At 40.2% G+C, this 25,481-nt stretch overlaps 1 protein-coding gene and 1 pseudogene across 1 annotated transcript; one reads left to right on the top strand and one right to left on the bottom strand.

Moving 5' to 3' along the window:
* LOC149037628 (uncharacterized) overlaps positions 1 to 25,481 on the top strand; it is a 237,911-nt pseudogene that overhangs the window by 124,506 nt on the left and 87,924 nt on the right.
* LOC113683340 (collagen alpha-1(XII) chain) lies at positions 6,715 to 17,023 on the bottom strand. The gene is made up of 3 exons (XM_027200575.2): positions 12,258 to 17,023; positions 9,160 to 9,431; positions 6,715 to 8,476 (listed from the first exon to the last, which is right to left on the bottom strand). The coding sequence occupies exons 1-3, from the start codon at positions 12,349 to 12,351 to the stop codon at positions 8,078 to 8,080; spliced, it is 765 nt and encodes a 254-aa protein (XP_027056376.2). The 5' UTR covers positions 12,352 to 17,023; the 3' UTR covers positions 6,715 to 8,077.

Genomic DNA, 25,481 nt, shown 5'->3' with positions numbered 1-25,481 from the left:
CGTATTTTACTGCTTCTTTTCTTTCGTGATTCTCGAAAGGGAAACCGACGCAGGCGCATACCAGCGGTTTCTCGTATCAAACTAAAATTTACCGGACATGCGCAACAAAATGCCCCTCTGCTATCATTCAGTGCAGGGGGCAGCACAACTTCGTTCTCAGGGTCCTCTCTCTTTCTCACTTGCGTCGCACCCGATTAGCTCGTATTTTAAAATTACTTACGCGAGAATATAATTAGTGTCAAATTATCACATACAAGCAGTCAAAGTAGGGCCTATTTATCTATCGTGACCTCAAGGAACTCAAGGTCTGGTGTCATAGCTATCGAACCCCTTGAAACGCGACGGAACAAGCTTTGGATACCATTATGCCTCCTAAACGAGATTTCAGATCGAAAAAAAGTTTGAATGCAATAACTTTTAAAGGAAGAAAAGCTGTAAGAATGTCGAAGGTTAGTGTTCCTGTTCGATATGCCGCCCAGCAATTTACTGATTCAACGCCTATGACGGCCAGATGTTCTCTAAACACGGGGAGAGGTTTTTCTCAAGACCAAGAAGACCTTTTTCATGTTGACGACCCTCGTGGCTTGAGAACTAACAAAAGGTCAAGAGTTAGAAAAGTTCGGCTCAAGCGCAAACTGAAAGCCTATCATTATAGGAAAGCCACGTTGGCTGCACCCTAGCTCAGCGCGAGAGAGCAGCTTGTCTTATCATTATTGACAAGACTGTGACATGCTTTGCCTTTAGGGCAGATCTGTGTTATTCCTTTTGCAAAGGAGACGCATGCGGCAGATACCTTAACTGCAGTCCGAGGTAATTCTTGTGAAAAAAATATCGATGTAGTTCACAAAGGAGGTAGATCACCTCACCACCCGGAAGTTTGGAAGGTGAGTTGAGGATTTATGGAGCACAATCCGCACCAGTCATCTTTCAGTTACATTGTGAAACCCAATTTCATGTGTACTCTGGCCGTTAGCCATTTTCGTTTGTCAGTATGTTGGTTTGTGGTTCGTCTCTACCCTACTACTTAACTTGATGAGGTTTTTCCATCTTAAATGTGAATTATGTCGGTAGAACCTGTCTCGCTCCTATACAGAGGAAAAAGAAAAAGCAGTGAGCATACTGTAGCAGTCAATTCGATCGAGAGCAGTTGACTTTATTGATGCACTTTCCTGTAATAGGCGAATGTTTGGGATGGAGAACGACGGATTTTGAAGAACTGTATGGCGACCTAGGTCAATGATCAATGACAAAAGAACTGGCTCGGGAAGTAAGTGGTTTTTATTTATCGAGTCCCTGTGTGGTTTGATGAATAGCAGAATCAGTACTGAATATGTCTCGATCGAGAGCAGACGGGACCATGAAGATCAGTTTGATGAGTGTGTCTGGACTACACCTTAAAACATGGATCATGGATATGTGATATGTCGGAGCACCAATCACCAAGAGCTTCAATCAGTTCAAAAGGAACGCCAGATTGGTCATGCCCCACCCCTGCGAAATGAGTGCCCCGAGAAAAGCCTAGGGTCGAAACGATCAATTGTCTATCACGTTACTTGATTGAAGAACTTTTACATCATTCAGTAATCCTACAGTAACATCACTAACATAAAAAGTACAAGTACTTTTATTATGTTACTCAATATACTAGAACAACAGTCAGAGAAAAGACTTAACCCTCTACCAACGGTAATACGTTTAATTGCCTTGAGATAAAAAAAAATTAGGACAAATTTAATGTAATTGGCAGAATTTTGGTTTCAGACAAAAAGTGAAAACACTCACAAGTCAATTAGGGTAGGGTGGTGGTTTGGACCCTCCGAATCCTCCTCCTTAACCTGCTAGTGAGCCCGCATATATATATATATATATATATATATATATATATATGTCCTAAACAAATGTGGGGGCAGAGTCTACCTTGGCATAAAGTGCTCAATGCTGTGGTAGCAGAGCTGGGTATATATAAGTGAAGGAATCAAAGAGGACGCATCGATTCTCTGTTACTCTGAGTTTCGCGCCTAAACGAGCGCTTAAGCGCGAAACTCAGAGTAACGGAGAATCGATGCGTCCTCTTTGATTCCTTCACTTATATATATATATATATATATATATATATATATATATATATATATATATATATGTCCTATATAAATATTTTAAGAGGAAAAAAGGACGCAACTACATTTTAGTTGCGTCCTTTTTTCCTCTTAAAATATTTGTTCCGCTCTGCTTCAACGTATTGAGCACTGTTCCACGCGAAAATCGACTTGCAGACTCCCTATGTCCTATATATATATCTCCTCCACGGCTATTGTTCGGCCTCGTCAAAACAACGTCTGTGCATACAAATAATAACATTACTTTCAGTAATGAAATTAATCTACAATTCGACATTGTCAATACGCAAGCTTTTGAGAGCCTACAAAAATGTTTCTTGAAAGTCTCTTGCACAACTCGTTCTTGTCCTTCACAGTTAAGTTTTTCTTTCCTAAAGCAAAAAAGTTGCACAAGTTAATGCCATAGATATTTTTACTGCCATCATCATCGTTATCATGATAGTTACACCTTCCTATATCCTATTTGCAAATTAAAGTAACGCTAAGGGCACGGGCACGCTGAGCTGACAAAATTTGTTTGGTTGCACCAAAAACCTCGACAAAATTTGTCTCCGCCAGATTTTAATTTTTTCAATCGTGGGCGCACTGAAAAACAGCAAAATATTTGTTTACAGCCAATCACATGGATGTACAAATTGAACAAAACTTGGGACTTGAATTTAGAAAGGAAGATCAAATTCTCTTTAATGTTTCCTTCAAGTCGAGGCTTGTAAGTTAATGAACATTGTTGGTCATCCAATCCCGGAATACCTACTAAAGCGCCTACAACGTTTCCAGTTAGCCGCTGCAGGTTTCGTTCTTAGGCGCTATGTGCATATGCCGTATCTAATCAAACTAGGATGATGCCGATAAAGGAACGCAGAGAGTATCAGTTACTTAACACTGCTTTTAAAGCCTTGCTCTATAATGACTGACCGTCCTATCTTAAGCCCCACATTCATAATCCAACACGGACACTGAGATCTTCGAAAGAAACGACGTTAAAAGCACCCCTTGCGTCGGGTACTTTCCAGGACAGCGCCTCTAGTGTTTTTAATTCATTTCCCTCTGCTACAAGGAACTCTGTAGCTTTTAGTTATTTTAAAACTGAAGTAAGGAAGTATCTTGTAAATAGGGTAAATGCACGTTTGATTTCTTGATTTGTATATATTTTGGATTACTTTATTTATTTGTTCATTTTAAATAATCCAACTGGTAACGACAGTACCTGTATAGTTGACAAGTTTGACTTTCGCTATGTTGACCATTTTAACTCTCTCCTGTCTGTTTAATGACGATTGCCTTGTAGATTTTCTATGTAGGAAAGTGTTTTCTAGGGAAACTATGAAAGAAATCAGGCAACGGTTGAAGCTAAAAAGTAGCTGTTTGTACTTGATGAAGTTAATGCCGTTGCCAATCCTCGTTTAAAAGGAGCTTTTCCCTCTAGCTGCGTTTCGTATCTAATAGTAAATTCAAAACTGACGAGAACAGAGACGGAAAGATGATTTAATGGTTTCCCGCGAAACACTTTTTTGCCGAGTCATCGGGACTCCACTGGGCAACCCTGTGATACGGAGTTTCCCTAATGGTCGCGGGTCGCGGGTCGCGGGTCGCGGGTCGCGGGTCGCGGGTCGCGGGTCGCGGGTCGCGGGTCGCGGGTCGCGGGTCGCGGGTCGCGGGTTTCAAGTCGCGTGTCGCGGGTTTGAAAAAAGTCGCGGGTTTCAAGTCGCGTGTCGCGGGTTTTAAAAAAGTCGCGGGTTTTCAGAAGATTGCATTATAGGAATATAACGAAGAACAAAATCTACGCGTTAATGCGAATTTTCGCAAAGTTAAGTTTACATTTATTATTTAATTGACGCGAATTTGCGTGTATTTATAAGAACTATTTCGTAGTGAATTTCAAGCCTGTGCGTTTAAATTTCACAAAATAAAACAGCCACGTTCAGCACCGTTAAATTTACGAATCTAAAGATGTTTTCAATCAACTGAATGACAATATGTCAACTGACTCTGACGGCGAGGTAGATTTTCTCGAAATAAAGGCATTTTTAAATAACGATGCTGTAAAAAAGCATGATTTAAATTGATGATGATGCAAAGGAAGGTCCATAAAATTAAAGCGAATGTTTGAAATTAGTGTTAATAAAATGCATCGTTTGACTGGTTGCCCTGATCGTATCGGAATTTACCTTTCCATTTCCATAAACTGGTTAGTACACACGTGGCACTGAGGAACGGAATGCAAAGACCATTCCGACCGATTGGCCTGGTTTCATCGGAAAATGTTCAATTTTGCAATAGCTTATCTTGGTTAGTCCCACTGATCAGACGATCTGAAAAGCAAGAGTCCGGATGATAGTGTGCGACGGTGCATTGTAAAATTACGCATTCTAGAATGGAGAGTCAGCAAGGAATGTTTAAGCTTCTTCAGCGACTAAAGAAATGGGGTTTTTTATTTCCTTCGATCCGAGAGGTGAAGGCGATTGTTTTTATACGGCGGCAGCCCACCAACTGAGCCTGGAGAGAGAACAAGTCAAGAAGCTCGTTTTCCAGCACCTCGAGAACCATCAAATTGATGTAAGTAAGCTTACGTAAAGCTTGTACTCGGCTGCCAAAAAATATAAGATACTTATATATATATATATATATATATATATATATATATATATATATATATATATATATATATATGAGCAACGCTAGCTTCTTAGGGGTTCTCAAAAGTTCCCAAACGCGTTCTACGCTCACATCTGGACAAGAACCTAACGAGCAAACGAGGCAACCATGTGAGCGCCAAGACAGGAGGTTGCATTTATGATAGCATTAATTACTAAACTTTTAAAAAATTTTGTGGGCTACAATGACAGCAGTGGTGTACGAATTTGAAGAGAATTTTTTAGACGGTTCAAAACTTAGCTTTGATTTCAGTTGAGAAAATTATATTGCTATGTTTACAAAAAAACACAAATATACACGAGCTTAAACAAATTGTAATTGTGTGAAAAAACCTTAATTGAAAGCAACAACAAGAGCAATGTACGGTGCGTTGAAAATTTATTCTATTATTTATCACTTTTCAATAAGCAGCAGCATTTGAAAGCGGAGATAAACTTTATAATTATTTTACGAAACTTAGATCAACCAACATGCATGATCTAGGGCAGCCTTTTTGCAGCCTTTTGTAATTGATGTTCTTTTTCTCATATGATGAATGTAATCTGGCAGGAAAATGGACTGGACAGATTCGATTTCTTGTGTGAGGTCGACTTCCAGGACACAGTGAAGCCGAAAACCTGGCTGGAAGCACTGGAAAAGCTTAAGAAGAATTATGTGACTGACATGGTGATTTCTGCCTTGGCTAACGTACTTAACTTCAAGATAGTTATTGTGACAGTACATGGGGTAAGTTGTTGTCATTATTGCATAGTGCTTTCAAAAATTTATAACATTTTATGCCAAATATGAGAAAACTTGTTGTGTTTTGGTAAAGATATATACAGGTAAATGTGGGTCTACAAAACTTGTCACATTTATTTGAGTTTCAAAAAAAAAAGATGACATTTCCAGTGCAAAATTCGACTCTGCTCAAAATGCAACAACATCACCCTACAGGAAAGTTTTTGATAATAGTTGGTTGATTTCCTGTATTTGTTTTTATTACTATTTTGTTGTTGTTGTTAACTAGGTTTTTTTTTTTATTTCCAATGCTTTTCCAGTGCTTTGACTTTCTTTTATAGGCATGCTATAGAAAAACCGCGACTTTTTTCAAAACCTGCGACTTTTTCAAAACCCGCGACTTTTTTAAAACCCGCGACACGCGACCCGCGACCATTAGGGAAACTCTGTGATACGATATGCTGTCTACGTGCTTCTGCATTACTAAGCGTGTTGTTTAGCGTAAAAGTCTCACGATCGTCTTAAAATTTGATCAGCAAAAGCTATCCACCAAAAAGAAAAAAACGTTATTACTTTGGATTTCCGTTTCGTAAACAATCTCCTACAGTGACCTACGTAAAGCGTACTGATGCAATTGCGACAGAAAGGTATCACGGTAATAATTTCTGACCAAGACCTATTCTATCTTTAAGCCACCTGCTATGAAACCAGGAACGACAAAACCTTTGGATTCCTTTCGTTAGAAAAATGGTTTCCTCGTACTTTCCTTTAAAGGTCATTTGGTGGTTCTTGGGGTAGGAATTAAATTTTTTAAAATCTCGGTGTGAAAGAGGAATAATGTACTAATTAACTTTGCGAAGCCATTGTCAGGAAAGAAGAGGTTTCTCAGTTTTTAAAGCAAATCCTAGGAGTAAAGGAATAAAGCAGGCTTGATGTGGAGAGGCTCAGTCAGATATTTTAAGTTGCATCTCGGGTGTACACTAAAGGAGGTAAGTCTACTCGCAAGGTCAGTTTAAAAGTAATCAATAAAAATTTTATACTTGAACCTTATTCAGTTGAAAGCGTTTTCCAAATTTCAAATTTTTTGCGGCAAAATATGGTATGGTTACTTGTTTTGGCATGTGAAAACGTTTAATATAACTAATAGTGCCTCCGCTTTCAGTTGAAAGCGTCTTCCACATTTCAAATTTTTTTGCGGCAAAATATGGTATGGTTAATTGTCTTGGCATGTGAAAACGTTTAATATAACTAATAGTGCCTCTTTTCCCCTAGCGTCTTGCTTATAATGTCAACAATGTCTAAAAAAGAGAAATAATTTCAGTATAAACATTCGTCTCAAGATGTAGTAACTTCGGGTTTGGATTGTGATCCACACCCGAAGTGACCACGTCGTGAGACATACGATTATATTTCCCTTGTGAAAGTGCTATTTACCACAATAACTCACCAAAGCCTTTTTTTACGATGTCATTTCTGAAAAGGATCACAATCCTTTTACAACTTTTACGATACACCCGGGAGTTTAAAAGTACCAAAATCATTTTCGTCTAGTGAATTAGTAGTAAAAAAAACTGATAAAAATAACCTTAAAAACAACATGCTATTTTGGAGATCCCTGCAAAATAAGAAGATCTGAATTGTGCAGGCTATCCTTAATAGGTAAGTTTAAATTGAACAAAGCATTATCTTCCTTCCTTTCAACTGATAGCATCTATACTGAAAGAGTTAAGCCAGGGATTTTGGAAGGCTCTCACATGAGTCATTAGACACATCATATGATTTTTTTCTCCTACGGGTAATGCTCCCATGGATCTAATTAAAACGTGTTGCAAACATTTCCATGCAATATTGAAAGTTGACAACTGGTTTTAACCATCTGAACTTATTTAACAAATAGAAACTTAAATCATCATTTATCTGCCCATCGACAGGTGATACTAAATTTTGGGTTGTTTCTTTCCGGCTTTGACATATGATCTTACAAGCGCAAAACAAACTTGTTGAAATTCAAGTACCTGAAGGTGAACATGCATCTTTTGCACCAATTCCGATTCCATCAAACATACATTTCTAGACTATATCGTAACTTCAAAATTTTTCACGGAGGCCTTAGAGTCGTTTAACAAAGCAAACAGCAGTAAGGCCTCTTCCCTCCCCCCAGGAGAAGCCAGCAAGTTGATAAATTGTCGTTCCATAGTTATAAAAATTTTGACCTCATGCTGTTTGGATGGTGTATGATATAGTCTGAAAACTAGTTCTGCTAACGCATAGTGGTCAATAATTAGTAATTATTCTGCATTAGAGGTCTTAGAAGAAAAACCTACATTAAGAGCCACTAGCTAAACCTATTTGTAATGAACTGTAGTCTAGGCGAAAATATTTGGACTTTCCACTGTCCAGTGGTAGAAAGGTCTAAAAATCCAAATGGTGCCGGTCGCAAACAGTGGCTTGTGAAGAAGATTCATCAAAAGGCGATCATTAAACGAGAATAGCGCGTACCAATGCATTGTTCTGTCTTTACAGTCGTAAAGAATATGGATAAGAATGATTCGACTGTTCAAACAAGTCGTTGAATACTGTGGAACCTAGTAATCATCTTGGTAAACGATATGGATAGGGATCTCATCCACTAAACTCTTAAATGCCGTCATATTGGCCACACGATAGAAATGCACATCGGTAGAACTTGGAATTAAAAGCAGTTCTTCAATTCTGGGAATCCTATTACCGACAGCAACAACAAACACTTCAGCTCCCAGGTTTTTTATTTGCATCGCTACCCAAATCAGCCTCTGAAGTTTGATCGTCTCAGTAAGAGTGCGCTCACACGGCCCTGTAGTCACAAGTAGCACTTTTTTACGACTGCCGTCACGCACCCCTGAATTGTGGTTAAGTAAAAGCATATTTTGTGCGGCTTGTAATGCATAAAAGGTGTTTCTCTTCCCTCCTTGATATCCTACTTTACCGAAGCACTCAATGGCTACCTGGTGAGAGAAAAAAACGGATAAAAGAAAGAAAAACACAGGGATAAAAAAAGACATCTTGAGAGCAAAATTAGTACAACGGTTCGACATAACTACGATTGCGTTCATTGAGAGGAAAGTCAATGCCTAGAAATTTGGTGAATTAGGAAAAGAAATAGTGACTTAAAAAGCTCGATTCTCATTGAAACTGAAACTTCGCTGTATCATATCAGTTGCACATTTTACACTGAATCATGTCGTTCATATTTACTATTCGCACATTTTACTCTGAACGTTCGTATTGCAAATGGCATAATGAAACTGATTTTCGAAGCGATCTCAATAATGCCAGAAAAATACGGCAAGAGTGTAAAAAATAAACTTCTGGGAAATTGTACTCAAAAGCGCCCCTTTTACTTCTTATATTATGAGGTGGTTTGGACGGAACTCGATTTGTAATACTGCACACTTTGCCTGAAATATAAAAGCTATATCTTGAAACCTCTTGAATTATCCTACAAGTTTTAGGTCACAATCGCGCCCGCGTCCACTCAATGAAGACGTCCGCGAAATGCCGATTTAATCAAATCTACTGCAAATACGGTAAGACGAAACACCGTGTCGCACATTGCAGAGAACGGCATAGAACAGGCACGCAGAGTAAAGTAGGGATCGATTATTGTTTTATAAAACTCAAGTCTTACCCTGGCAAAGTGAAAATTGAAGCTGATGGTAGCATTGGTCCCAAATATTATTGATGCAAATTGTGTGTCAGGATCGAACCTCGTCACCAAATTTTGTGCTGTTATAACACTGAGATTAAAGTTTTCCTCAGAGAGAAACTTGGATGAGTCGAGAATGAAAATGATGTCGTGATATGGAATGAATCTCTTTCCCCTTGTGTGGTCTCGACGATCTAGAAAATATTTCATGAGGTATTCCTTGATTTCCTGTAACGGTGGAGTCTTCTGAAAACCTGGAAAACGAGGAAGTAATTCTTATATGTAATGACATCTCTGAATACGATTAGGAGAGCCGGTGATATGTGCTAAGCCAGGTTTTGTAAACTCTGTTAGCAATGCGTGTAAGTCACGAAGATGGCATATAATGGCACTCGTTGTTACGTCACATTCAAAGTGGCTAAATCACGCTGCGAATATGCGCACCTATTTCTATCAGTTTCTTTTAGTTTTATTCATGGACATGCGACGCATAGGGAAGAGTTATGTGAGGATTTGACATGAAAATTTCACAGCGTTTGCCTCGCCTTAGGAGTGTGGGGGTTACATAAATCTTATTTAATTATATAGCTGGTCAGTTAATCCAATTTTGCCAGCGCAGCTATTATCCTTTAGTTTCTGAGAACTGTCCAATTAAGGATTAAATTGGATAGTTTCACTAAGGATTTTGAGTTAAAAAATTCACAGGCTATCCTATTTAAGAAAAATAGGACAGTTTGCCCAAGCCAATCAACTCCAAGCAAAAACATGCGATGGAAATTAGCCAATCAGTACAAAGCATAGCGTCAGCTCTGTAGACTTGTTGCGTTGTTGTTTGACAACGGCGGAATTTAGCGAGGAAGATTTGCCCAATTTTCCATTTCCTTAGATCTTTTCAACAATGGTGACGCAAATGAGAGATTTCCTTCGTTGCCAGAAGATGACCTTACTAACCTAAGAAGCAAAAACCAGAATCAAAAAACCCCCAAGAATACAAAAACTTGGGTAACCGTTTTCAGCGAGTGGAATGTACTGCGTGGAGAAGCGAGAAAGTTTTAAGGTACCCCTCGTCATGAGCTGAATGCAATTCTTTGCCGTTTTTTCTTTGTAATTCGAAAGAAGGATGGCGATGAATATGAACCAGATAGTCTGGCCATCATGCAGTGCTCGTTGGACCGCCATTTGAAAAAGTGTAGCAGACACTACAGTATCTTGCGAGATCGTAAATTTACAAATTCAAGACAACAACTTGAGGCGAAAGTAAGGCTGTATAAAATGACAAGCTACATGATTTAATAAATAAGAGGCCTACATGTTTGTTAAATTTGGAAACAATTAGATTTAAAAAATTCTACTTACAGCCAAATTGGACTCGGCCTACAGCCTCGTTCAATTTTGGCTTCCTCAGAACTTTTTTCATCTAACTATTTCCAAAAAGGAAAGCATGTAGTGCTAATGGTATTCAAAGAAGAAGAATTCCGACTTCGGCATTTTGGAAGACGCAAGTTCTATACAATAAAAATATACGATCTCAAACAGAAAGAAAAAGGGAATAAACATATCGCTTCAGCTGCTCTCTCAGATAAGACTAATGTACGACCAAGAACTGTTAAGAACGTCGTCTCCCGTGAGGCTCTGCTGAATATGATTTGGTTCAACAACAAGAACCACGCGTGTTAGGAGCACCAAGATATGTGTTGGGGTGGCGTGCAACTACGCTAAAAAACAAATGAAGAGGAATTTTTAGAGTATCCGAAGAGAAAAACTCGAACTGGCGAGAATCTCCGATTTGTTAGACGAATAGAACTGAAAATGTTCCTTGAACCGAATGTGAAAAACCATAGCGGTCGCAAACCATGATTCAGGCTTTCACGAACAACGATATCACGGCGAAAAGCTCAATTTCTCTATCAGGACCCAAAAACCTTCGAAGTGTAGAAAATTAATCCGTTGTTCCTGAACAACAGCAAGTAAAAATGTCTCAAACTTTGGGTGAATGAGCACAGGGAGAACGCTTGATGTAGAGAAATCGAATTTATCAAGATTTTGAATGTTCTTCGACCACAGTTCCAGTAAACTAGTGCGGCCGCATATTATCAACACGGCCAGCAAGCAATGTCGCTCTTTACCGGTGCTGTCATGCCCCATGGTTAGCGGGCGCGTAGAATTTTTATCAATGAGTTGTGAATAATCGCAAAAGAACGAGATGTTGAATTGGCCACCAGTAAAGAACCGTTGAGTGTCGATAAATAGATTTTAGCACTTCATTATTATAATCAATATCATTAGTATTGTTATCATTATCATTATCATCATCATCATCATCATCATTATTATTATCATTACTATTATTATTACAATTATATATGTGTTGGTTGCATACTTTGAAATCTCATAGATCTCATCCCTACGTGGTAGTATATATCATCGTAGGTCTAACCGAGGGGGATTCACATAAATAAGGCAAGGGACAAAAATTAAGTGTTTTTCAAACGGTACCAATAAAAAAATGTATCAATGCCATACGGCAAGACGAATGATAACGTTTGTTTTTTGTGTGTAAACTCATCGATATCTATCAGAGCTGGTAGATGGTACGGGTGGTATAAGCGAGAACAAAGCGTAGTCTCCTTCGCAGCCGTTGTTTAGTCTCGTCACACATCGCACTTTCTACCCTTGACCTCGGCTATGCGTGGTAAAACCCATGCGAAAGGAACATGATCCTTATTGCTATTTATCCAAAAGCGCCGTGTACCAGCAAAAGCGCATATTCGAAATTCCAGCAATGTACCTTTGAGTGAACAAGATACGGAGGGGAATTTTATATCGCTAAATCATAATAAATACGTTTCACTTTTGTTGAGAAATTCGGTGTAAAGTAACTTACAGTCTCATCTCTGACACACCTCCCCGCAATGTTACGAGGAATAAGTCTATTTTGAAGTAAAACGGAAGACCGTTGTAAGTCGACCTGGTTTGCAGAAATTCATGATCATCTTGACGTGTCTATTCTTACTATTTGCATGAGCAGTTGATCTACTCTGACTGCTTGACGATATCCCTGCATGTTTAAGTGAACTTACTTTCATAGACATCTTCCTTCGTCTGCCAAATATTTCCTTCGCTAGTCAGCCCTATGGTGATAATCAACAGTACCCTCCACGTTAAGTTTGACATCGTCTAAATTCGAAATCTTTCACCTCTGTACTTCAATTTTCACAGTTCACAAGTCGTGTGTAATATCTACACAGTAGTCCATCTGTTTATTTTTTGAAAAAGTGGCGTGACATTCAGAAACGATACGATGGACGGCAACTGATTGAGTAATATCATTCCACAATTTCCGTTAAATAGTTAAAACATCAGAGGGTTCGAATAACCACAGTGTTATTTTTAGTCTCTGGTATGTCGCAGATGTAGTCTCCTTTGCAGCCGTTCCCTCGGATGTCACATAACGCTTTAAACGATCGTCAAGGACACTATGTGGTGGGCTAAATCAGTGTATATACATGTCCAATACTTAGCAATTATTCACCGAAGTGGAGGTGAAGAGTGGTGGATATTTACAAAGCCGCAAAACGTTAAGGTAAATATCCATCAACCTCAACGACACTAAGGTGAATAATTAGGCGGGTTCACACTTGGCATTTCGAGTGCACTTGAGGAGGGGGACATGGGGGGTTCTGAATACCGCAACACAGCAAACAAAATAGAACAAACACCGCATCACCGCAAGAAATATTATCAACACACCGACACCGCAAAATTTACCTTGTCTAAATGTTTTTTTTTTAAACTTCAATACCATTACTTCTACTTTTCAAACACAAGAAACACATCACAAGACATTCCTATCGCATTCTCCGCATTCTCCGTCATTATAAATACATGAAAGCTAAGATGAGCCAAAGAAGTTACTGCTGCTAAGTGATACGACAGTGTTTCCCTAAGCTCAGTCTTGCGTCCTCTGAAGTTAGAATGTATTCCCACAAATAATGAAGTTCGCAGTTTGTTCCCTCTCATCTCGCGACTTTCTTCGTCTAGTTTTTTTGCTTCAAGTCCATTTTCTATTTCACAAAAAAAGGTTATACAGTTAGTCATCGTGGTGACTAACACTAGCAGTTTATCGTTTGTCTATCGATGTGGTCGACGATGATTCCGACTGGTTGTGCTTCATCTTACAAAGAACCGGGTGGTTCGCTGTCATTCATTGGTTTAACAACAGCTGTGATTGGCATATAAAGTCAGGGAGAGTGCCATGTTTTGTTACGGTCGTCTTCTGGCGCACTGTACGCTGTCGCAATGCTGCTCCATACGCCGAAGCCCAATTCCGCATAATATCGCAATTTGCTTTAGACATATCGACGATGGGAAGTGGCTTTATCAAAGGGACTTTACAAAATGGTATTGTCTCCTCTGGTTTAGGGTACTATGACTTCCTCTTGTATGATAAAACGCGGCCCATTGCGTCACCCTTTTGACTGATTCTTTCATGGTAAGTTCAAAGGATTTAGCATACTACATCATGGACATGTTCACTTGTTTGATATGAACAGAGGAATGGCAATTCTCTACGTCCAGTGTCATACAACTCAAGAGATTAATTGAACTTTGATTGAATGGTTGCAAATTACTGTACAATCTCTGCAGCCCCCATTCAAGAAGTGCAACTGAGGCCACGGTCCTTGCGGAAACATGACCCTGAGGTCCATTAATAGCACTTATAATGCCAGTACTCATTCGGATCTCGTTGGTTTTCCTCTAGAAGCTCTTTACACTGGCGGACAAGGGAGAGCGTTCCATCGGGAGACTTAATAGAGTAACCTGTTCCTTTACAATGGATGGAAAAGGCGTCAAAAAGCTGACCAACAGAGTTGAGAAATTTGACGCATTCGACCATTTTAGTGCAGGTCTTGATGGAATTTGTCTGGGCATCACAGGTGTAAATGACGCTTTCAGACTCCGTGCAGATGCCCATCGGTGGTCGAAACTGGCAATCCTGTACTTTCCCATCTACAGTACCTTCCTTTCTTTCGCAGCAGGCAAAAACTTCGATCTCTCCATTATTCTTGATCGTACACAGAGCTGCCCGGTTTTGGTTACCAGAGAGGATTAATTTGTGAGCCAAAACTTGTCAATATGCATGGCTCATCATTCAGTTGAACTTCTTCCAGAGAAATTTTCCTCACAATGTGACAGGAAAATGCATCCCACATGCAGACGCATGCTGTAGATCTTTTTCCATGAATACCCATACTACTTGATTTCTTGCATGTTTACCCCTCTCAGCCCGATGCCATCCTTTTCCACTTGAAAAGAGACAATCACTCGAGACAATCGCAGTATATATCAGTTCATCGTCGGTGCACAGCGTACTTTCAAAGGATGGCTGTCTTTCAAACTTCAGAAATGGATTTTATCGGCCTTTATGTTATCCAAAATATATCTGGATTTGAGGGATGAAGGGTAGATCTGTAGCCTCTCCTTTATTTCTCCAACAGTCCCCACGGATGGCAGGTAGAGTCGCTTCGCAAGGTTGATGAAATCACCCTTTTTTCTTAGTTGGGACAAGATGTTGATTGCCCCGTCTGCAAACGGAATTGCTTTGACAGGCCCACCGTCAAAAGTTAGGAAGATGATATGATGGATATCCCTTGCTTGGAGATTTTGTCTGGTTGCTGACATTTTGTCAACAGGGCTATGCAAGCGAGCTTTGTAAAGTGTAGACAAAACACTCTTCACATCATAGGACAGAAATGCTATCCATCCTTAGACGGAATGGCGATGCTAATTGGTGACGGAAACATACCAAGCTGGTTGTCAGGAGAATATCTGTCTAGTTCTGGGATGATTGTATGACAGACGTAACCAGAAGAACTGGAAGATAGGTCTTTTCTGTCTTTGTTCTGCACACGATCGTTTTTTGGGATAAATCAGATGATATTTATTAAAGATGAACTCGGTTGTAATGCCATTATTGTAAACACTTAACACTGTCGAACAAAATAAGCGGTTTATTTTGTTCGACAGTGTTAAGTGTTTACAATAATTAACCACGGATTGTCAAAATCTAGTTAAAGGATAAACTGCAACACTGGAAATGGTTTATTTCACCAAACACCGTCGGTTTGAAATTACAAACATCGTACACCGTAAGCTTTGAGATCACCGCAACACCGCAACACCGCAATACCAGTTGTTCTTTACCACAATACCGCATCGAAAAAAGAGTCAACACCGCAACACCGCAACACCGCAAACCCCCATGTCCCCCTCTCTACGGGACGACCTTCTTGAAGCAGAACAGCACCAATTCCATGTTTGCTACTCTCCACTTGAATCACAACTTATTTTGAAACATCAAAGTGGGCCGGGGTTTTCACATTCCGCGGACCACACAAATGGAGTGTCCTTCCTAGTTAGAGCACGGATTGGTTCAAGTGTCCCGGCAAGGTCAGGCATGAACCTCCACATGTACTCTACCATGCCACAAAAACGTTTCACACTCGCTACATCGGTAGGTGCAGGCATGTTGCGGATAGCTTTTACTTTGGCTTAGTCAATTTTCACACAATGCTTTGTGATTCTGTGACCATGGAAAATAATCTCAGTTAAACCAGTCTGCTGTTTGTCCTCGTTCAGGACCTTTTCAAGGTGTTCGTCAGTTTCCGTTGGCTGTCAATTTAAGCTTCCTCCACTGTCTTGCAACACCCAGCTATAACTACATCGTCAACAACACTGAAAACATCCTCTAGACCTCCCAAAGCTTTATCAAGCTTGCGCTGGAAGATCTCGCTTGACACCTTGAGTCCAAAAGAGAGCCTCTTCCGGCATAGGGTAAAATATGGACTGGACTATTTTTTGGACCATTTTGAAGGGGGGAGCACACCATTAGTACTTAGGGAGGGGTGAGATGAAGTCTATCAGTACTAAGGGAGGGGTGGAAGGTGGAGTGTTATTAGTCAGGGAGGGGTGTAAGACGTATTATTACTACGCAGGGAGGGGTGGGAAGTGGTTGTAATAGGAAACACTTCTGGTTAATGGAGGTTTCACTCGATCGTACAAACAATTTTAATTGGTTTTTCGACTGAATTTTTGTATGTGCCGCGGCGTTTCTTCATTTTTTTGTCATGCGAAAGCGAAACTGCCACGTAAACACTGGACTTTAATTTGTATTGAAAATATAGCGTTTACGATCCTTCACTGTTGAGTTATGCGTGCACCTTTTGAGTCAACTTGTGCACCATCAGTTGTTTCAAGTTTCCCTTTGTATATACAGTATGTAATTACTAACTTTAACTATCTTCCTTTTGTCATTGATCTTATAAACGAGATCACGGAATTTCCGGTCTTAACTTAGCAGCATTTAGAATATTCAAAAGCGCTATCGTAATTTTAAAGTTTATACCTTTACTATATAAAATCATTAGCGAACGATTTCGAAGAGGAATCCATGTTCTCGAATCGACCAAAAACACTGCTGTACTCTCAAAATGGGAATGGCGATCTGTTTCGCAAAACGAAGAAGTTAATCACCAACACCAGAAATCGCGACCAGGTATTCCTCGCGACTCCCCTAGGTTTGTTTTCCAGTTTGCCTAGGCCGCTGTCGATCAGTTCTTGCGTTGAAACCTATGAAACCTGCGAAGTGGAACTATGGTGGCTACTGTTGCTTGCCGATAATTTCCGTCGGCAAAACGTAGAAGTCCAGTGTTTCGTGGCAGTTTCGCTTTCGCATGACAAAAAAAAATGAAGAAACGCCGCAGCACAGCGCTAAAATTTTGAAAAATCATACAAAAACTTAGTCGAAAAACCAATTAAAATTGTTTGTGCGATCGAGTTAAAGCTCCATTAACCAGTGGTGTTTACCATTACAACCACCTCTCACCCCTCCCTGCGTACTATTAGTCCGTCTCAAGCCCCTCCCTGAGTAATAACACTCTGCCTCCCACCCCTCCCTCAGTACTGATAGACTTCATCCCACCCCTCCCTCAGTAATAATGGTGTGTTTCCCCCCTCTAAAATGGTCCAAAAAATGGTCCAAAAAATAGTCCAGTCCATATTTTACCCTATGCCGCCTCTTCCACCGGTACTGGCCAAAAGAAGTGATCATTGTGGTGAGTTTGCTGGACTCTTTGTCTAGTTTAACGTGCCAATAAGCTTCTCTCACATCAAGCTTACTGAAAACTTTGGCATCCCTGAGTTTGGGGAGCACATCATCAAGTACCACTTATTTGTAATATTCACGCTTGAATGCTTCATTTAGTGGTTGCGGGTCGATGCACATGCGTAATTTGCCACTGGGTTTGTGTACAACAACCATTTGGCTAACCCGCTCGGTTGGTTCTGTCATAGGAACAAGCGCACCTTTTTCTACTAGTCGATCCAATTCTTCTTTCACAGCATCTTCAATTGCAAGGGGTGTTTTTCCTACATGAAAGTACTTTCCGTTGTGCATTTTCATCGATCCGAAGAGTGGCTACTCCCAGATCACCAAGTTGAGGGGCATTGATCTGAGAAATGAAGCATTCCTCATTTATGGTTATGAAACCAAGTTCCTGAATGGTCTTGAGGCCTAGCAGGTCAGTAAAACCGTTCGGCACCACAATAAACGTTACTTCAGACTGTACACTAGTACGGGGATTCGCAACCCTTAGTATTGTTTCCCCCAGAGGCTTCAGGTTAGTTTTGTTCCACATATTCTGACGTACTGTTGTTGGAGACACGTGGTGTTTCCTTACATGTTTCTGACAAATTGTGTTGACATCAGCTGCACTGTCGAGTTGAAATCTGACGTCATAGTCATTCACGGTTAAAATAGCACTACTACTGTCTTCCTTATGGCTTACAGCCATGAGCCACTGGTCATCGTCATCATCATTACCATCTTGGGACTGCGACACTGCATGTACTTCCTTGCATTTGGACTTAAAATGATTTCGACCCTTGCACTTGTCACATGTTTTTCCCCATGCAGGACATTTCTCTCTGTTTTTCTCATGTTCGTAACCACAGAAATTACAGTTAATTTTCATACCCTTGTTTTTCTTCATATGTCTGTTGCCACCTTCGGGTTTGTTGCTGCGAAGAACTCTCGGGCCAGGTTTCTGAGTCACTTTGTTCACTTTTGTTGCTGAATTGGAGGGGTTTGAGTTGTCTTCTCTAAACTTCTTGCTTGGTAGACTGTTCATAAGCTCTACAGACTTTTACAGCTTTCTCGAGGGTCAAACCATCCACCGTCCCTAAGAAGTAACTCTTGAAGTTTTCCGGTTACAGTAAACACAATATTATCTCTCATCATCCTGTCTTTCTCCTGGAAGTTGCAGGACGCTGCTCTTGTTTTGAGCTCCGTAAGGAATATATCAAACGGCTCTTGGTATGGCGTGTTCTAAAACCTGTGCGACTCGAGGACTTCATTGTCTCTCAGATTACAGCAATTCTCTAAAGCTTCCAGTACCTTATCGGGCTTATGCTTATTTTCGGTATTTTCCCACACGATGTTATCATAAACTTCTAACACCTGAGGGCCCGCACAATTTAAAATGATTGCGGTTTGTACCTTTCCATCCTTCACGGATGCACCAGAAGCGGCTAAGTAGACCTCCATTTGGCGCTTCCATCACTTGTACATTCTCGCATACGTTTCCCGAATTCACCTCTAGCGGGGATGGAATTCTGAACTGTCCGGAGTCTGACGTCGCCATTTGCTTAACTGAATCCCGCCGCTGCCACCATGTTGATTTGCTTTGAAAAACGAGAAATCAGGAGGCGACGAGTGAGCACTTAAAAATAATTTAATAAACAACGGTCGCCATCTTGCACCGAGCACATGGTACAACTAAGGCCGTAAAGTGTCATGGTTGATTACGTACATGTAGGCATGCAATGCGGACGTACTCTTAATCTCGCTAATACATCAACATACTCTGCTCTCTAATTATGGCTCGAGACTTCTTTCCCACATTTTCTCAAACCTTTCCTTCCAATCGCTTTCTATGTTCTCCCGTTTTCTCTTTGCTTTCTTGGTAGACTTTGGCCTTGCTCCCTCGTTCAGTTTTCGCTTGTATCGTCCTAAAGTGCAGCTGCTACCAGTAGAATCTTCCCCGCCACTTTGCTCTTCCTTATTTTCGGTGTCTTCACAAGTTTCACTGGCAGGAGAATTTCTTCGCTCGCTGAAGGTGGTGGTTGTTTCGATGTGCATCTTCGAAGGATCCACGCTGTCCCATTGACCGATGATCGAATCCATGTAATCAAAGAAGGAGAAACCTTGTTTTATCTTCTTGATGCCCTCTTTGCCCGTCCTCTGAATTCGTATTTTTAAGTTTTTAAACTCGTACTCGAGGTTTTGAACCTTTTCTTGAGTTGGGACAGCGTTCTGACGCTTTCAACATACCGCTTCTCGTATTTGTTATATTTGTTGTATATTTCACTCCAGATACTCGCCCACTCTTTCGTCCACACGAGTGACCACGAGTGACCACGAATGCCACGAATGACCACGAGTGAAAAAGCGGAGAAAAGTTAATCATAAACTAGAATAAAATAATAATAAGAAGAAAAATATAACAGTGAATTTAATGGGAAATATTAAAGGAAAAAGAACTATAGCCCTCACTCATTAAAAACCCCGAATAAAAGGGAAAAAGTTGAATGCTCTGATATTTCCGTTTTTCGAACCATTTATCGACATTGTGCATGACACGTGATTTTATTGTTTTTATGAAAGCTCATAACAAGATCTAAATTTCTGTTAAGTTCGAATGTGATTTTTTCCTTGTATTCTAATAAGTGAAGTCTAGTTGTCAACGCTTCATTCATGGTTTGACCTTTAAGTCGTCGACTGAAGTAACGCAATCGTATCCTTTTGCCGCAATAAATAAATTTTGAAAATGTTTTAAGGATCTAATTTAATTAATATATTAATTATATTATATATATATTTTTTATTAAGTAGTCATTCAGAAAGCTTAAAATTCTTTTTTGGGTTGTCTAAATCAGCGATGCAGAATGACAGATCGGTGTCATTGTGTAAATAAACAAGCAAATAAATTGGCAGTAACTAAAACTGTGTCAAAAACTGTGTACGAGAGTTTTTAATTTAAGGTCTCGTTTTTAAGTTATTCATATGCGAGTCTTTGTCGAAAAGATGGCAGAAAATGTAACTTTTAACTTTAAAGGCAAACATCTTCGCACTTTAGGCTTTAATCGGAAATCTTTCGTCTTAAGATTACATTATTTGCATTTTTATCAAATGAACATCGGCTGCTTAAACATTTTCCCCCTGACACCTTAATTAAACAAAATATTACAGTGAAATTAATAGGAGGTATTAAAGAAATATAAAAAAAGATCTTAAGGAATTAAAATATTAAAGAACAAACGGAAGGAAAATACATAATTAAAAGAAAAGAAAAAAATGAATAAGAATCTATACATATAATATATATTTTATTGCGTGTGGCGGATCTCTCCAGGGCGTTCCACTGTTCTTTGAATGCAAAGACTTTTTCCGAGAACTCTTCTGCAGTTTCGCACTCGTAAAGGCAACCATCAGGCCCACATCTTGGTCCACCAAAAATATCAGCCAATATCCCTCGCTTCTCAAATGCTGGGAATTTGAACTCATCCAACTTCCGTTCAATGTTTGCTTTTACTTGCTCAAAGCTAAGGAGATGCACGGTACCCAATGTCTCAGATAAGATGCCATTGTACACAGCGCTATCTTCGTCCGTTCAAAGAACCTTCAGCTTTTCGTGAGCAGGACATCCTCGATTTACGGCTTGCCAAAAGTGCTGGAATTCATCTTGGCCCTTGCTGCGGTGTACTAGTAAGGGTCCTGGAAACCACGGATGTTTCCCTGTGCTTTTTGTTACGAGGCTTAAGTTCATGTATGCTGTCTAAGTAAAGTAATATTCATTAATATTAAACGTCATATCGACCACAAAGGGACAACTTCCCCAATCAGTTGTACAAAACCTCTCGACATCCTTCATCGTTTGAGTGAGATATGCTACGATGGAAGGCTGGTTACAGTGGCGAAGAATGAACTCTTGTATATAAGGCTGTGACCTGTCTAAAATACTGGAAGTACACTCAGTACTCTGGTTGAGTAACTCCATTATTATATCCTTGATGTCGTCACCTTTCTTTATTCTTGAATCTCCATAGTCATACCTGTAAATAAATATAGATATGTATAAATATGCACATTTAAATATATATAAGTGAAAGAATCAAAGAGGACGCATCGATTCTCTGTTACTCTGAGTTTCGCGCCTAAGCGCTCGTCAGACAGAACTTTCGTATATACTACAACTATATATACTCAGCTCTGCTACCACGGCATTGAGCATTTACACATTTAAATATATATATTTGACAATTATTCACGAAATCGAGTCGACGAAGCCGAGCGACGAGATCGAAGCATTTTGTTTAGTTTTACTCACGGTACATCAAAGCGCGATTGTTCTTATTCAGTACATGTACAGTACACATCCACCCACACTTTGACCCCCATACAAAGTAATAGTGTACATGTACAGTAAACACCCACCCAAACTCTGATCTTAAAAAGTAATAGTGTACATGTACAGACACCAACCCACAATTTGATCTTAAAGAGTAACAGTGTACACTTCGATCTTAAAAAGTAATAGTGTACATGTACAGACACCAACCCACACTTTAAAATACTAACAAGGTTATTCTTTGGTTTAGCATGGTAAAATCACCACTCTATTCTTCATTAAGCTGATGGTGTACGTACCTGCAATTTGTAACCTGCTTAGGATCTCTGATAACTGAACAATCTGAGTCAGCATCAAGAATGTCAATCTGCTCCGTGAACTCTTGAGCAATAATCCTTGGTGCTCTTTTGTCAGTACCTGCCTTCGTTCTGCATTCAACTTTTAATGAATGTTCTCGAGGCCCGAACTCTGTTGCTGTTGACCCTGGCTTGACATTTCCATGAGTGTCCCCATGGACACATACGTTCTCACTACCTTTAAAATAGTAGTGTACAATCAAGAATGGACAGGTTAGATGATAAGTGCCGAGATCTTTTAACTTTCCATTTACTTTGTTATGGTCCATAAATGGCATCAAATAGTTGATCACTCTTGTAAAACAAGAACCCTCTTCAGCTTTTGTCTTTTTATGGACAGCTTTCCAACTGATCACGGCATAAACATTGTTGATATTTGCGACCTTGGCATTCCGTCCCGTGGAGTCCTCACGTTGTATGTCAACATTTCCTTGTGCGTCGCGGGACACATGTACCTCGGTGCTGATTTCAAACTCTTCAGGATCTTTGTTGAAAATTTCGAAGAAACGAACTCTGTCCTTTTTCACAAATGTAAAAATATTATTATTATCATTATTATTATTGCTATTATTATTGTTATTATTATTATTATTATTATTATAATTATAGACACAAGACGTGTGCAGACAGGGCAATCAACATCTTGTCCCAGCCAAGAAAAAAGGGTGATTTCATCAGCCTTGCTAAGCGACTCCACCTGCCATCCGTGGGACTGTTGGAGAAATAAAGGAGAGGCTAAAGATCTACTCTTCATCCCTCAAATCCAGATTTATCCTGGATAACATAAAGGTTGATAAAATCCATTTCTGAAGTTTGAAAGACAGCCATCCTTTGAAAGTACGCTGTGCGCCGACGATGAACTGATATATGCTGCGAGGAAGGACATCCAAGTGATTGTCTCTTTTCAAGTGGAAAAGGATGGCATCGGGCTGAGAGGGGTAAACATGCAAGAAATCAAGAGGTATGGGTATTCATGGCAAAAGAACTACAGCATGTATCTGCATGTGGGATGCATTTTCCTGTCACATTGCGAGGAAAATTTCTCTGGAAGAAGTTCAACTGAATGATGAGCCATGCATGTTGACAAGTTTTGGCTCACAAATTAATCCCTTCTGGTAACCAAAACCGGGCATCTCTGTGTACGATCAAGAATAATGGAGAGGTCGAAGTTTTTACCTGCTGCGAAAGAAAGGAAGGTACTGTAGATGGGAAAGTACCGGATTGCCAGTTTCGACAACCGATGGGCATCTGCACGGAGTCTGAAAGCGTCATTTACACCTGTGATGCCCAGACAAATTCCATCAAGACCTGCACTAAAATGGTCGAGTGCGTCAAATTTCTCAATTCTGTTGGTCAGCTTTTTGACGCCTTTTCCATCCATTGTAAAGGAACAGGTTACTCTATTAAGTCTCCCGATGAAGCGCTCTCCCTTGTCCACCAGTGTAAAGAGCTTCTAGAGAGAGACACCGACGAGATCCGAATGAGTACTGGCATTACAAGCGCTATTAATAGACCTCAGGGTCATGTTTCCGCCAGGACCGTGGCCTCAGTTGCACTTCTTGAATGGGGGCTGCAGAGATTGTACAGTAATTTGCAACCATTCAATCAAAGTTCAACTAATCTCTTGCGTTGTATGACACTGGACGTAGAGAATTGCCATTGCTCTGTTCATATCAAACAAGTGAACATGTCCATGATGTAGTATGCTAAATCCTTTGAACTTACCATGAAAGAATCAGTCAAAAGGGTGACACAATGGGCCGCGTTTTATCAAACAAGTAGAAAGTCATGGTACCCTAAACCAGAGGAGACAATACCATTTTGTAAAGTCCCTTTGATAAAGCCACTTCCCATCGTCGATATGTTTAAAGCAAATTGCGATATTATGCGGAATTGGGCTTCGGCGTATGGAGCAGCATTGCGACAGCGGACAGTGCGCCAGAAGACGACCGTAACAAAACATGGCACTCTCCCCGAGTTTATATACCAATCATAGCTGTTGTTAAACCAGTGAATGACAGCGAACCACCCGGTTCTTTGTAAGATGAAGCATAACCAGTCGACATCATCGTCGACCACATCGATAGACAAACGATAAACTGCTAGTGTTAGTCACCACGATGACTAACTGTATAACCTTTTTTTTTGTGAAATAGAAAATGGACTTGAAGCAAAAAAGCTAGACGAAGAAAGTCGCGAAATGAGAGGGAACAAACTGCGAACTTCATTATTTGTGGGAGTACATTCTAACTTCAGAGGACGCAAGACTGAGCTTAGGGAAACACTGTCGTATCACTTAGCAGCAGTAACTTCTTTGGCTCATCTTAGCTGTCATGTATTTATAATGACGGAGAATGCGATTGGAATGTCTTGTGATATGTTTCTCGTGTTTGAAAAGTAGAAGTAATGGTATTGACGTTTAAAAAAAAACATTTAGACAAGGTAAATTTTGCGGTGTCGGTGTGTTGATAATATTTCTTGCGGTGATGCGGTGTTTGTTCTATTTTGTTTGCGGTATTGCGGTATTGAGAACCCTCATGTCTCCCTCCGTATAGTACACATCGCGAGCACTGACACTGTCCGAGAGAAACTGGGCCCAGATCGAAAAGGAAGCCCTATCTGTTTTGTATTGCCTAGAGAGATTTGACCAGTCCACGTATGGCAGACCTGTAAAAGTTGAGAATGATCACAAACCTCTGGCTGCCATATTACGAAAGCCTTTGAGCCAAGCACCCAAGCATCTTCAGGACATTAAGATGCGGTATCACAGATACGATATCCATTTTGCATTTGTTAAGGGTACTGACTTGCTCGTTGTTAACACACTGAGTAGAGCTTACTAAGATGAAGGCGAAAATGACCATGATGGCCGTGCTCGAATCATGAATGTCAAAGTTTTTGGTGACATCCCAGACAAGCGACTTGATGAGATACGTGACGCGACCTCGTGTGATTCTAGTCTGCAGGCTGTGATGAAGTTAGTGTTGGAAGGATGGCCAGCAGGTAAGCGTCGAACTCCTGTATGCGCGTTGCCATATTTTGATATACGAGACTGTCTAAGTGTAGTGGATGGAATTCTGAGTAAAAGGTGAAGCAATTGTGATTCCCATGGCTCTGAGACCATCAATCAAGAGAAGAAGTGCCCATCTAGGCCGTGATAGTATGTTGCGTCAAGCCCGAGGAACAGTGTACTGGCCCAACATGGCCTCTGACATCAAGCAAATAGCCGACATGTGTGAAACATGCCAGGAAATGAAACCCCAAAATTCACCAGAACCACTCAAGCAGCACAGTGATGGCGACGAACCGTGGCAAAAGATTGATATTGATTTATTTGAAATTGCCGGAAAGCACTATTTGGCAATGGTAGACTACTACTCAAATTTCATGGAGATTGATTTACTCAGAACGATGACGAGTGTACGTATTGTAACATTACTCAAGAAACATTGCGCTCGTTATGGCATACCAAGAATGATTG

This window comes from Pocillopora damicornis, chromosome 11, assembly GCF_964200805.1.
Source record: "Pocillopora damicornis chromosome 11, jaPocDami1.2, whole genome shotgun sequence".
NCBI classification, from domain to species: domain Eukaryota; kingdom Metazoa; phylum Cnidaria; class Anthozoa; order Scleractinia; family Pocilloporidae; genus Pocillopora; species Pocillopora damicornis.
The sequence above is the reverse complement of the archived record's forward strand: the minus strand, read 5'-3'. Positions and strand labels throughout refer to the sequence as shown.

Coding starts and splice junctions, on each gene's coding strand:
- LOC113683340 (XM_027200575.2), bottom strand. CDS start 12,351: ATGTCAAACTTAACGTGGAGGGTACTGTTGATTATCACCATAGGGCTG. Junction 9,432..12,257: donor GAAGGAAGATGTCTATGAAA/GTAAGTTCACTT, acceptor CTCGTTTTCCAG/GTTTTCAGAAGACTCCACCG. Junction 8,477..9,159: donor TCAATTTTCACTTTGCCAGG/GTAAGACTTGAG, acceptor TTCTCTCACCAG/GTAGCCATTGAGTGCTTCGG.